The sequence below is a fragment of the Eulemur rufifrons genome, chromosome 6, assembly GCF_041146395.1.
Source record: "Eulemur rufifrons isolate Redbay chromosome 6, OSU_ERuf_1, whole genome shotgun sequence".
Classification (NCBI taxonomy): domain Eukaryota; kingdom Metazoa; phylum Chordata; class Mammalia; order Primates; family Lemuridae; genus Eulemur; species Eulemur rufifrons.
Window position 1 is genome coordinate 14,503,911 of NC_090988.1, and position 14,450 is coordinate 14,518,360.

Sequence of the window (14,450 nt, forward strand, 5' to 3'; positions counted from 1 at the left end):
TTCTCATGTCAAAGTTTGTCTAGTTTCCGGGCAAAAAGGAAAAGCTCAGTAAGTATTAGCTGTTACTATTATATGGGAACAAAGTTTACTTCTCCTTGATTGTCTTCTTTTTCTTAAGCAAAGTAGAGCACTGGGGGCTGGTGGGATTAGTGGAAGGCACTCAACTGCATTTACCCCTTACAAAATACTAATTGGTACACTTAAGTAAGACACCATTGTAACTCAAAGAGAAAATACATTTTCTTCTGGATCTTAGGCATTAAATTTTATGACTGGTCTCTTGCTAAAACACTCATATCTAATAAAGATGTGAAATATAAAAAGATTGTAATACCCCCCCATATACCCCTTTTCTCTCCTTGACATTGAGCATCTGAGGATGTTCTAAAATGGTCCCAACCTTTTTGGCACCAGGGACCGTTTTCATGGAAGAAAATTTTTCCACAGACCAGGATGGTTTTGGGATGATTCAAGCATATTACATTTACTGTTAACTTTATTTCTGTTATTATTACATTGTAATATATAATTAAATAATTATACAACTCTCCGTAGGTTGGGGACCCCTGCTCTAAAACACTTAACAATCCACATCATTTCTGTGGTTGCAAACTGGCAAAAAATCTGTACAAAGAACATTTTGTGCTAGTACAGTATTTAACTGATAGAGTTTAATAATACTAATAATCAATTTTTATTGATTTTTACATAAATAGCTTAAAGAATGCCTTTACAAACACGTTTTTCCAATATATTTATATTATGACACACATTTCTTCATGAAAGTATTTGTTAAATCTTTTTGCAGAAGAAGTGGGGAAAAGTGAAAGGAGAAGAGGGAAAACAAGATTTCAAAACAAATCTTCAGTAATGGGTCTAAATATTCGACAATTATTTCCTTTTATAAAAAAATCACAGGCTTGTGACTTTGAAACATCAAAAGTGCAGTGCATCCATTAAAAAATTAGTAGTGCCAAATATATCACTTGGGCATCACATTTCTCTTTCCAAATAGATTCAGATTCACATATTTTTATATTTATTAAATAATGGTTTTAAACAATAACCATCAAAACCTTTAGTTACATAATCCCAGATCTGGATTAAATCATGGTAGTATCGATATTTTTAAAATTCCAATTTATTTATTCATCAGTAAGATGTAGTATTTGACAATGTCCCCAGAGAATGAGCCTCCTATGTGTAGGAAGAGGATAGTCTTATTACATCTGCTATCAATTAGGTCATTTACATAGATAATTTATCCAAATTTTTTTCACACTGATGTTTCCACTTGAATAAAGTAGTATCAGTAGTCATTGTCATACCAATACTGAAGAATTAACCATTGCTGAAACAAGGACCAATCTTTGTATTAGCATTTCTTGGTTATGGTGCTTAGTCTTGGTATTATTAAGCACAATGAATTTTCTTTAATGAATACAGATGGATTAAGACAAAAGGATATAGCCTAGTCCCCTTAATCACTTATTCTCTATTTTATTTAAAATTGTTGTTGAGGCTATACAAACTACAGATCTGCTGGCTAGAAAGACACAAGTTGTCCCATGGATCAACATTTGGCCTTTTAAGCATGAGACTAAAATCTTGGTGTTCACTTTATCTTCTCTTGATTACCATTATGATCATTCCTCAGCAGAACTCACAATGCTGATTTTCAAATGATACCAATGCTATGTATCTTGGCTGTACACAGAGTAGTTTTCCTTATTAAAAATATTTAACAATAACTGGGTAATAATCTACTCAGTCTTTGTAAGCTCTCCATTGAATAATTTTTCATTTTTACAACCATTTTCTTCATGGCTGTTGCACTTTTCTTCTGTCATCTTCTTCACATAACTAAGTGGTCCCTTCCCCTCAAAGGAGGAGGGATTTTTGAATGAGCCTCCAATTCTATCCCACAATGTGAAATACTGTCCATAGTTGTAGTCAAAGAACACGTGGTGGTCTGTATGATGAGCTGAGCCATTAATGAATGGCTTTAAGATTTCGGGGACACGAAAATCACCATCATGAATGGAAATCGTCCAGATATTAACCAAGATGTACAAACCTAAATAAACCACCTTATGTAATGGAAAAATGAAAGGGTATATATGGTAAGGTAGACTCTGAAGGAAGCCATCCAAAGGGTGAAAAGCATGACTTGCAAATGGAGTAGGAATCTTCCAAATATGATGAGGTTTATGTATGTGCTATAGAAGAAAAGGACACAGTTAGCACCACAAACATTACCCAGTGTAACATTCAACTTAGCTTTCCATACTCATGTTGTGGGAATGACCTAGCTAGAAAATCCTTTTGAAATTAGCAAAATCACTTTATAAAATGCCCTTCCTCTTTATCGCAAAACAGTAAAATTCTAAGACAGCTCCTGCAGACCCATAAATAAAAATGTACCTCAAAACAAAATGTGCCTCATAATAGCTGTCATGACTATGGCTACTTAGGCATTTAATATAGATAGAGGAAATTTTTGGAAACAGAACAGAATTCGTAATCATACATTGCTGGTATGTGTAATTTTTTTTTTCTTTCCCCCACAAATGACTCTACCTTATATACAAGTCTATGATGAAGGCCTCTGTGAATCCAGTAGATCAACATGTCAGTGAAAAAGAGGAATGATATTACACTGACAATGAGTTGAAACCAGCCTAGAAGAGACAACAGGAAACAGAATAATCAAACGTTGGCTCCTAGGATTAGAGTTGACTTTTTACATGTCCATCTAAGTGAAAAATGGGATCCTAGACTCAAACACCGTAAACTGATCTCCCCTGACTCCCTGGAATCTGGTCATTTACTCATTTCCTTCTCATATGTGCTGGAAATGTCCCACCTAAAGTGTTTCTTAATTAAATTATAAAGATATTTATAAAACACAAGAGTGTACTACTAAGGCATCTTTACTATTTAAATCTCTGAGAATAGTCATTTCCTTCATATTACTCTTCCTAAAACATATCTTTACATATTATCTCCCTGCTTAAAACTTTATTTTCCACTAAATACCTTAAACCTAGCATTTATTCCAACCCATTCTGATCTTTCCAGCCTCATTCCTGGACTTCTGCTCTAACCAGGCTGGTTTTCTCAATGTCCTCCCTACGTGTTGAGGTCTTACCTCTGTACCTTTCCTCATACTTTTCCAAGAATCTAGAATGCCCTCCCTCCCCATATTTTTACTCATATTCTATTTATTTTTCAAGGCCCACCTAATTCATCATGCTAATATACAATTTTTTGTTCCCTCGTGGGCATTGGTGCCAGCAAACCTGCATTCAAGTCTCAAATCTGCCACCTATTTGTTACTGAAACTCTACATCTCATTTACTCACCTATCAAAGGAGCACAGTAATAAATAGTACCTACCTCATAGAATTGCTGTAGGAAAAAATGGATTGATACATGGGAAGAGTTTAGAACCGTCACTAGCACATATTAACACTGAATAATACTATTACTCTTACTTTCTATATACTACATATACTAAAAATGTATCTTAAAATAATTTCAGAATTTCACAAGAGTTTTGTCACTGCAGGACTGTTTATCATGGAAAAAAAAAGAGTAACAATCTGAAGGTCTAACACTTGGGAATCCTTCACATAAATTACGGCTATCCACACACTAAAATGCTATGACTAATATACTATGTAATGTCAATATTTATTGAAATGAAAATATGGGCATATGTATTGCTAACAGAAAAAAAAAAATCAGGGTCCAAACCAGTATGCACAGGACTTCATCTGTGTAAATAATGAAGTCTACAGGCACAGAAAAGTGTAAGGATATATACCAAAAAATTATCAGTTTCTAAGTAGCAAGAGAATGGATTTTTAAGAATCTGTATTTTCTGATTTTCAACAATTATCTGTACAACTCATTTTTTTTTTTAGAAATCTGAATTCAGTAACAAGAATAGAAAACAAATGCAGGGCTCTATCGCTGATCACTCCAGTCTTCTCCCAGGCACAATCTCATCTACAACAGACTTTAAAATTGACAGACAAAACTAAAGAAATGCATATAAGTGGCAAGACACAAATGTAGGAAATAAAACATTAAAAACAAATGAATAATTTGTAATTATTTTAAAAGAAGAAAAAAAGAGGCAGATTTGGTTCTATAAAGAGACCAACTTGCCTCCTGACGAATATTCACGTTAGTTACTTACCACTTGGAAACTCTCCTATGTCGTCATACAATTTGCTGTAACCTCTCAGCTCTAGCAGGAACAACGCAACAGTAGGAACACTCATACATGGCAATGCCTGGACAGTAAACTTAATCTCTCGAGAGACTTGATTCTGAAAATGAAATTTCCAATACTTATAAATCACAAAATCTATGTTACACAAAACTAGGATAAAATTATTTTGGATTAAATTTTTAAAATTCCTTTCATATGAAGGGGCTTACCTCCAAACTGTTTCTATTAAAATTTTAATATGTGGGAATGGGTATGTAAGAAAGTAATTTCTTTTGTACTGAGCAAATGCAATAAATATTTTAGATTCTGAAATCTTTCTCCTTCCCACAAAATCTACATTCTAAACTTCTATTATGGAATAATCATTTCTTTCATAATTAACTTCTATCCCCATTCTATTTTTTTGTTGTTGGTCAGTCCTTGGAATAACAAATACAAATAACTGAAATGGAAAAATGATTTCTAAACAGCTCTGAAACTAGTGAGATTGAATCCTCTATCTAGACAAAAAAAAAAATTTCAATTTGTGAAAGTCATATATTAAAAGAATTAAATAAATGTGTGCATTTATTTATTCTTCAATCTCAGCATAGTTCTCCTCTATGTATCTAGCAAGATAAGATATCAGACTTATAGCTTTTTTAAAAAAGCTAGATTTGTTTAAATTAAGGAAAGAAGAGATCAGCCCTCATAAAAATATCTAACTCATTTGTGATTGTATCAAAAGTTTAATTATTAAAGTTATATATAATCAGTTTCATCTCAAAATCTCACAAGTTTATCATATTATTTTTACTGTAACAGTAGTTAGAAAATAGGTAAGAAAATCTCTTACCTTTAAAAATTGTGGATGTTTCATTAATCCATGATCATAGACAAAATAATAGCTCAGTGTTGCACAGAAGAAATAAAGGATATAAGCACCAATATTTGTTACAATCAGGAGACTAATAGTTTGTCTGAAGATATCATCCTCTGGCCACGTGGCTGGATATATGTAAGGTGTAAAAAAATAATAATCTGCAACATTGAGTACAAGATCCATCTTAGCCCCTAAAAGATAAACACATGTAACAATTACTTACCATGTCTAAGCAAAAATTTTTCAGAAACTATATCTAAGTTCCCAATTTAAGAAAAATCACATGTGGTACAAGTCTTCTGCTACTAGAATCCTCTGAATGCCATCTTTAAAGCCGGAGGGGACTTAAATATCATGTGTATTCCAATTTCTTCATATCATATACGGGGACAGGAAGTTTTTCTCTAGGGTCATCAAGCTATTATGCCCAAGTGCAATTCCATTTTAGTGTTCTTTCCTATTGCATCCTGTGGCAATATGACAAATAGTAAAGATGGGAATACAGGGTTTACTCTGTCAGGTACAAGTTTCAGCTGCATTGCTCTCCTTCAAGGATTCATATTTCAGAGATTTTTGCTTCAGCGCTGAGACCTAAGATAAATTTTCTAAAAGGTACCTATGCTGCAAACACAACCATGGAAACCAGGGACTACCTGTTCTGGTGACACACTCACTGACAGAACAAAGGGAGAAGTGTTTTTCTTTTTTTAAAAAAGAAGGCAGGGTCTGGCTCTGTTGCCTGGGCTAGAGTGCAGTGGCATCATCATAGCTCACTGCAACCCCAAACTCCTGGACTCAAGCAATCCTCCTGCCTCAGCCTCCCAAGTAGCTGGAACTACAGATGTATGCCACCAAACCTGGCTGATTTTTCTATTTTTTGTAGAGATGGGGTCTCTCTCTTGCTCAGGCTGGTCTCAAGCTCCTGACCTCAAGTGATCCTACTGCCTGGGGCTCCCAAAGTGCTAGAATTACAGGTGTGAGCCAATGTGCCCGGCCAAGAAGTATTCTTGGTGTTAAGAACCAGAACATGTCTATTTCTCTCCCCCTAATCAATATTCTAGGTCAGGAGTTGGCAAACTGTAGTCCACGGGCCAAACCCTGAGCCTGTTTTTGTAAATAAGCTTTACTGGAACACAGATGTACCCAGATGTTTACATATTGTCCATGGCTGGCTTTTCTGCTACAAAGGCAGAGTTGAGTGGTCGCAACAGAGACCGTATGGCGAACACAAAGATATTTACTATTTGGCCCTTTACAAAAAAAGTTCGCCAAGTCCTGTTCCAGATCCTTAAACTTTAAAAAAGTTTAGTCAATTCAAAAAATGTTTAAGTCTATTCCATATTCATGGTTCTATTACAATACAGTCCAGTGACATTATTTGTGATCTGACCATGGAATCTATCATTTATGTTCTACTCACTCATTCTTCATTGCATTGTTTGCAGAAGAAAATGTGCTCAGCATCTAAAACATCTCTCATTTATAAGGGAGATTTTTAAACACCAACAACAAAAAAACCAGTCTGCAAACTGCCTACTCATAACAGATTTCAGGTATTCAAATGGCCTTTATCTCCCACATTTTGGGCTATGTAAGTAAACATCAATTTATGAAATAAAATAGCCTATAGGAAAGGAAAATTCCGAAGATATATATTTACTTATTTGTAGCCTATTTCTCCCACTAGATTCCCCATGAGTTTTCCCCTCTAAATCCCCATAGGGATTTAGAAAGTCACTTAAAAATTTATCATATAGTGAGCAATTGAGAAATTGAAAATTTCTCAAAATGTGAAATCCATATGAAAAGATATACAATGAGAAGTGTCGTTTCCACCCATGTCTCTGTAAATTGCAATCGTCATCTCACTTCAGCTCTCTGGGTGACCATATGTTAGTTTCCTGTGACTCTAACAAAATCTGAATCCTTACTGTGTGTTTTTTTTTTTTCTTTTGAGACAGAGTCTCACTCTGTTGCCCAGGCTAGAGTGAGTGCCATGGCGTCAGCCTAGCTCACAGCAACCTCAATCTCCTGAGCTCAAAGGATCCTCCTGTCTCAGCCTCCCGAGTAGCTGGGACTACAGGCATGTGCCACCATGCCCGGCTAATTTTTTCTATATATATTTTTAGCTGTCTATATAATTTCTTTCTATTTTTTAGTAGAGATGGGGTCTCGCTCTTGCTCAGGCTGGTCTCGAACTCCTGAGCTCAAACGATCCGCCCACCTCGGCCTCCCAGAGTGCTAGGATTACAGGCGTGAGCCACCCCTTACTGTGTTTTTTAATGTAAGATCAAACACCTACAATTTTTTCTTTCCCTCTTTCCTTACAAAAAGTGGCACACTGTATACACTGTGAAGTTCCTTTCTTTTTATACATAATATGTATCTTGGAGATCTTTCCATCTCTATATTAAGAATATCCTCCTTCTTGTTTTTAATTAAACAGCTTTATTAAGATAGAATTCACATACCATAAAATTCACTGTTTTAAAGTACACGATTCACTAGTTTTTTTAGCATATTCTCAGAGCTATGCAATCATTACCACTATTTAGTTTCAGAAATTTTTCATCACCCCAAAAAGAAACCCATCCCTTATACTGTTGAGCTTCTTCGATGTACAGTTTCAAGTTTGCCATCAAATTTGGACAGTTTGGGGCCACTATTTGTTAAAATAATCTTCTTATACATTTCTCTCTTCTCCTTCTGGGACTCTCATTGTGCTTATGGTGGTATGCTTGATGGTGGCCCCCAATTCTCTGAGGCTGTGTTCATTTTTCATTCTTTTTTCTTTCTATTCCTGACTATATAATCTCAACTGACCTATCTTCAGGTTCTTTGATTCTGTGTTCTATCAGCTCAAATCTGCTATTAAGCTAAACAGTTAATTTTAAATTTCAGTTACTGTAGTTTTCAACTTCTGAATTTCCATTTGGTTCTTTAAAAAATAATTTCTATCACTTTACTGATAGTCTCTACTTGGGAAATTGTTCTCATACTTTCTTTTAGTTATTTATAAGTGCTGTTCTTTCTTTAGTTCTTTTAATATATTTACAGTAGATGACTTAGGGTCTTTGCCCAGTAAGTCCAACATGGACTTTCTCAGGGACAGTTCCTATTGATTGCCTTTTTTGTGTGTATGGGCCATACTTTGTGTTTTATAATTTTTTTGTGGCAAATGGAACACTTTAAATAATATAATGTGCAACTCTGGAAATCAGATTCTGTGTATACCCTCCCCTGCCCCAGGGCTTCACTTTGTAGTTGTTCTTGCTGTGCATTTAAGTGACTTTCCTGTACTAAGTGTATAACCCCCCTATCCTTTGTTATGTGCAGCTATTGAAGTCTCTTACTAAAGAGTGGACAGATTTTCTTAAATGCCGTGAACTAATAAGTCTCCTGTCCTTTGTGGAGGTGCTGTGCGTTGGGCCAAGCTTACAACACTTCTGTGGGCAGTCTACAACTCTAACTAGCCTTCACTTCCTTCTTGCACAAACTCTCAAGGTCAGCCAAAGAGAAGAGAGTAGAGCCTTCTCCCATATTTCTTGGATATGTGCGCAGCCCTGCTTATGGGGATCATTCCAGAATCCCTGGAAAATGTCAGAACTTTTCAAAGCCTCCTAGGGACATCTCAGTCTTTAGTATTTACTTTTAATTATTTTTAGTCAGGCTCTTGTTAGTGCCAACGGGTAACGGTGCCCCCAGGAGCTGTGATATTGAACAATGATTCTTCTTCACACACCCTGGGGACAGGACTATTCACATTGAGCAAGCTCCAAGGTCAAATAAACGCAGGCCTTGAGAATTGCCGGAACGGTCAAGTGGTCTCATGTATGGTGGTAGTTCCCATACTGTCTTCCTTTAGTAGGATACTACAGAGACAAACCATGTACAAGCTCCCACAACAACTCCGTGTCGTGTGCTGTTACTAATGACAGATGTTGCCATTTTTGCATGTCTTTATCCAGTAGGCTATCTTAAACTATTTTTGCTATTTTCACATGCACTTAAGCCCTAAGTAACAAAACAACAACAACAACAGTACCAGCAAACAACAGGCAGGAATACCTGTTAGGTGCACCAAGCCACCATGGGTGCCTCAGTCAGCTTGAGTCAGGATTTGTCATCAAATGAGTTTGAGTGCTGAACTTAAAAACAAAACAAACTTTTGGTTTTCAAGGCCTTCCAGACTTCCAAATTGTGGCTAAGGGACTATGAACCTGTCTTCCTTAGTGTAACTTCACTGTTGTTTATTTAACACATACATAAATATTTGGATAGGTTCCAATCTTTTGCTTTTACAAATAATGCTACAATGACTAACCCTGCATTGAGTAACGTTCTATAAGCAGAAGAGCTAAGTCAAAGAGTTAACTTTGGTAGATCTAACTTTAGTATGTATTGCTAAAATGCTCTCCATAGGGGTTATACTACTTTGAAAGTTCTCAAACAACATAGGATAGTACCTATTTCTCTACAATCTTACCAGTAAAGTGATACCATCAAGCTTTTGCATATGCATCAATCTAATAGGAAAGCAGGGATATCCTGGTGTATATTCAATTTACATTTACTTTATTGTGAATGAAGTTGAGCATCATTTCATATGTTTAGGATAATTTATTTTTTTTCTGTGTTTATTTGTTTTTATCCTTTGCCCATTTTCTCACTGGGTTTTTAGTTTCTTCATAAAAGTCAAATTCTAGGAGCTCCCTACTTATTAGGAAGTTTAGCCCTTTGCTTATGATATGAATTATGAACATTTTCTCACTGTCGGGGAAAGAAAAATTTAATTAACACTGAAAGCCAGAGAGTAACACATATCCCTCATGATATATGCCATTGTTAATTCATTCAAATAATAATTTATTAAGTGTTAAGCACTACACTAGGTAATGAGCATACAAAATTCAAAAAGACACAGTCTAAATCAGTTTTAAAGCTAAGGCAACTACAGAAACAAATAATTACACTGATATGACAAGTGCTGTAATAAAAATGTGTATGCAAATTCTATGAAATCAGAAAAGACAACACAACTACCTCAGCTTACAATAAAAGGCTTCCTAATGAATATGACATTAGATTTGGGCTTTGAAGGACAGACATCACCAGAAAGAAAAGATTAGGGATAATACAAAAGGTATTAATTCACCATTTTTTTTTATGACTGAGTAAGTACTACATGGTATACATATACCACATTTTATTAATCTACTCAAGTATTGGTGAACTAATACCTCTTGTATTAACCTGGATGGAACTGGAGACCATTTTTCTAAGTGAAGTATCGTAAGAATGGAAAAACAAACATATGTATTCACCATTAAATTGGAACTAATTGATCAACACCTATGTACACATATGGAAATAACATTCATCGGAAATCAATCAGGTAGGAGGGGGAAGCAGAGGAGGGGTAAATTCACACCAAATGGGTAGGTACAGTGCACACTATCTGAGTGATGGGCACACTTACAACTCTGACTCAAATGATACAAAAGCAATTCATGTAATCAAAACATTTGTACCCCTGCAATATTCTGAAATAAGAAAAGAAGAAAAGAAAAGTTAGGGACAGTATTTTAAATAGAAGTAGCGATTGCAAAGCATGGGTCATGGTACATTCATGGCTTCCTAGGTGTGGTTAGTGAGAGTGCCAAACAGTGTGGTAAGTGTGAGGCAGAGGGAAAAACATGTTAAGGGATGAACCAGGTTAAGAGGAGATTGGTGTTAGACTATGAAGGGATCTGCTGCCCTGCTAAGGAATTTGGTCTTTCTCTCACACACAATGGGGAGACACTGAAGATTTTTGAGCAGGAAAAAGATATAATTAGACCCATATTTCATAAAAACCATCCCATTAGAAATATGGAATAATAATGAGAAGCAGGGAGAGTAGTCTGGTTGCTCCTGTGGCAGACTAACCCAGAGAAAATGACAGCCTGATGTCAGGCAGTAGCAGTGAGAATAGCCACATTCATCAGAGATTTATCAAGTCAAAAAATCCACAGGACTTGGATAACCCACAGATACCAGAATGTGAAAAAGTAGAAAATCTAGGATGACTATGAGATTTTGGCTTGTCTGAGTGGATGGTTGTGTCATTAAAACTGAAATAAAAATTATTGGCAGACCTAGTAGATGCCAGTGGGGTAGGATTGGGAGTGGGTAAGTAATGATGGTTTCAATTTGGATCTTAAAATCTAATTAACTGTGGTTCATCTGGGCTCCTAAATATAAGAAGTAGGTCACACGTAAATATGAATCTGACATTCAAAAGCAAGCCTTGTATACAGGTAGTAGTTGAAGTCATAAAGATGAAGATTGTCAAAGGAGGCAGTGTAGCAGGGGAAGCACACTAAGTAAGTAATACCAGGGAACCTAAACATTTAATAATTGAAAAGGAGACTGTACACCGCTAAAGGTTGCTAAGAGTTGACAGACTAATCTACATGTTACCTATAGTGCTACGTAGCCCTAATTCAACACAGTACCCAGATACAGCCAAAAAGAACTTAAACATTAGCAAGGAATCTTCTTCATTCAATCTTAAATATCAGGTATAAATAAAAACTTTCATCAGTCTCTAACTTAAAAAAACTCTTTAATGTTGCTTTTACCTGAAAACCATGCTAATTGTGTTAATTTGTATATTCCCTGCACATTATTGCTGCAATAGTGAAACAGTGCCTGGAATGGAGGAGGAATAGTACCTCAGTCAATCTAGAGGCAGTGTAGACACTAAAATTAAACCTGTCCTAAATGTAGAATTTTTAGTTTCCATTAATTCTATTTGTTCAATATAGTAATTAGGTATTCATTAATATATTGCTGTAATTTCTGACATTTAACATAAAATCTTCTGAAATCAATAATAATATCTCATCACTGCAATTAAATTTCCAGGTAAGTTTATATTCAGACCCACATCTGTAAAATGGAGATAACTAAGTAGTCTTTTGACACTATCTGAGACACAAGAGGTCCTCAATAAATAAGAGCTATTATTATTACCGTTATGGGAGCCCAAAATGAGTCAAAATTAATGTAAGGCAAAAAAGGTCCCATTTGACTTTGCTTTGAAAAATAATTGATAGTAGTCAATATTAATATTTACTATATACTAGGTACTATAAATATTTTTCATATATTAACTCATTTAGCCCTTTGAAGAAACCTCAAGAATTAGGGTACTAGTATTATTTTTACTTTACAGAAGAAGCTGGGCACAGAAAATTCAATTAACTTGCCCAGAGTCATGCAGTAAATAAATGCTGGAGCTAGGATTCAAACACACATAGGCTGGTTGCAAAGTCCATGGACTTTCACCAACTTCTACTGTCTCTTCACCACTACCTCATCAATAACTTAATTTTTAAAAATTCTAAAAGCTCATGTAATTTTGCATACAATTTTCAGGGGTTATAACCCCTCAATTAAGGGGCTCCACAGACACTAAGTACGACTGCTTGAAACAGAAGCTGATATTTTATCTTTGCAGAAGTAAAGAAAACTTTTCTTAAAATACAGTTATCAATAGAACAATATTGGGCTTAGAACGACTGAGTCTATTATTACCTTTTTGCTTAACTTAAAAAGTATAGAAAATAGCTAACATTTGTTGAGAACCAGGTATTATTTTAAGCACTTCTTGTATAACTTAACTCTCACAACTGTATGAAGTGGCTACTTCTATAATCCCCACTTTACAGACAGGGAAATTGAGATCAGGGTATTTAAATAATTTTTCAGTAACAAGTAACAGCTGTGATGTACGTTCCAGAGCCTGTTCTCTTTGCTACTGCATAATGTTCTCTCTCAAGATGTTTTATGTGCAGATGGGGGAATTCTGAGTATCACTCCATCCTAATTACATTACATAATGAATGGAAAAGCACTCTACAAATGATCAGGGGTCATGTATTTATTATCCATTAGGTATTTATCATTAAAACTTAAAAATGATAGTGACATAAACACAAGTAACTTCACAGAAGGTTTCGGCTAAAAATACCAGGCTACCACAAACTTTCCAGTTTGGAAACTTATCTATTGAGGTAATGTTTTCTTCACACATACCACCTCCAAATCTACTCTGCTATAACACAGGATGGCAGTATACATGAGTTTTCCTTTTACAATGCTAAAGTAATAGATTATTTCCCATTCTCTTCTCCTCTGCTCAAACCCTAAATTGTCCCTCCATCCTAATTAGAGTAACTGAGGCTTGCACTGCAATGGTCAAGAGTTCAGATACCGACTAACTCCTTTGCCCCCCGCCCCCCCCCCCAAAAAAACCCAAGAACGAAGGAAAAAGTAAAGCATTAGTGTTTAGCAGCCAGACTTCCCTTGGATAACAGATCCGCAATAGCCAACATCAAACACTGCATTTTCCTCAAGCCCTTCCATGTCTGTGTCTGGATGACACATCGATCCAGAAATCCCTACTCTTGTCAATGGAAGACCCCTCAGTCGGAGGTCTCAGTTCGGTCTCAACCCTCTGCCAGCCCAGGCCAGCGTGCGTCCCCCACGCTCCGCACTCGCCCTGGCACAGCCCTCGCACCTGTTCTAAGGATGCCCGGCTACCTGCCAATCTCTCCTACGCGCCACCGCAGGGTCGGCTTCCCCTCAGCGTTCGCGACACCTGCCTGGTGCCTGGCATCTGGGAGGGATGCAATAGCGCCTTGCGGTACGGTGAAACGAAAGCTCCGAGCGCGCCCTCGGCCTTCCCTACCTGGGCCGCACCTTGCTAATTTCTCTCCATCCCCTTTTCTTCCGCTCCTCCCCTGGCCCGCATTACCAGGAGGGGTAATCCGCCTCCTTCCCCCACCCACCCGCAGTGCCCACCTGGTGCGGTCCGCAGTCGCCCCAGACGCAGCGGCTGGCCAGGCTGCCAGGGCGGGTTAGCAGTCGGCCGGCGGGCTGGGCCGGGAGGGGCGGCACCACAGGCCGCGCGCAGGGCGGCAGGAGCGGCCAGCCAATCAGGGGCCGGCGGCATAAGCTGATATGACGGCGGATCGCGCGACCCGCCGGTGCGCGGCTCTCCGCGGTCACGTGGGCACCGCGCGCTCGGCCACGCCCCCTCCGCCTCCCGGACCGAAAGTGGGGGGCGGGAACGCGATTAGGCTGCCGAGGCGGCGGCGGGGGGCGTTTTCACGTTTTGTGTGTGTGTGTTTCTTAACTGGCACTGGTGTCTGTAGCTCAGAGTTGTACGAAGTAGGTTTACGGTATTTATGCAAACAGTCCTAAAATGGTGCTCTCCCGGGAGAAATAGCTGACATTTCCTCCGCAAATGTCGGAGGCATTCTCCGGTTCAGCTGAGGGATGTTCCAGCGTCCCTGG

The 14,450-nt window shown here is 37.4% G+C and overlaps 1 protein-coding gene across 2 annotated transcripts; it reads right to left on the minus strand.

The window, feature by feature from the left end:
* Positions 1–906: 906 nt before the first annotated feature.
* Positions 907–14,013, minus strand: SC5D (sterol-C5-desaturase). 2 transcript variants are annotated; one of them, XM_069470766.1, is made up of 5 exons: positions 13,956–14,013; positions 5,079–5,296; positions 4,208–4,340; positions 2,581–2,681; positions 907–2,219 (listed from the first exon to the last, which is right to left on the minus strand). In XM_069470766.1, the coding sequence occupies exons 2-5, from the start codon at positions 5,286–5,288 to the stop codon at positions 1,764–1,766; spliced, it is 900 nt and encodes a 299-aa protein (XP_069326867.1). In that variant the 5' UTR covers positions 5,289–5,296; positions 13,956–14,013; the 3' UTR covers positions 907–1,763. The 2 variants fall into 2 exon arrangements, with proteins under 2 accessions (XP_069326867.1, XP_069326868.1); XM_069470767.1 differs by lacking the exon at positions 13,956–14,013 and adding an exon at positions 13,672–13,724.
* Between the last annotated feature and the right edge of the window lie 437 nt (positions 14,014–14,450).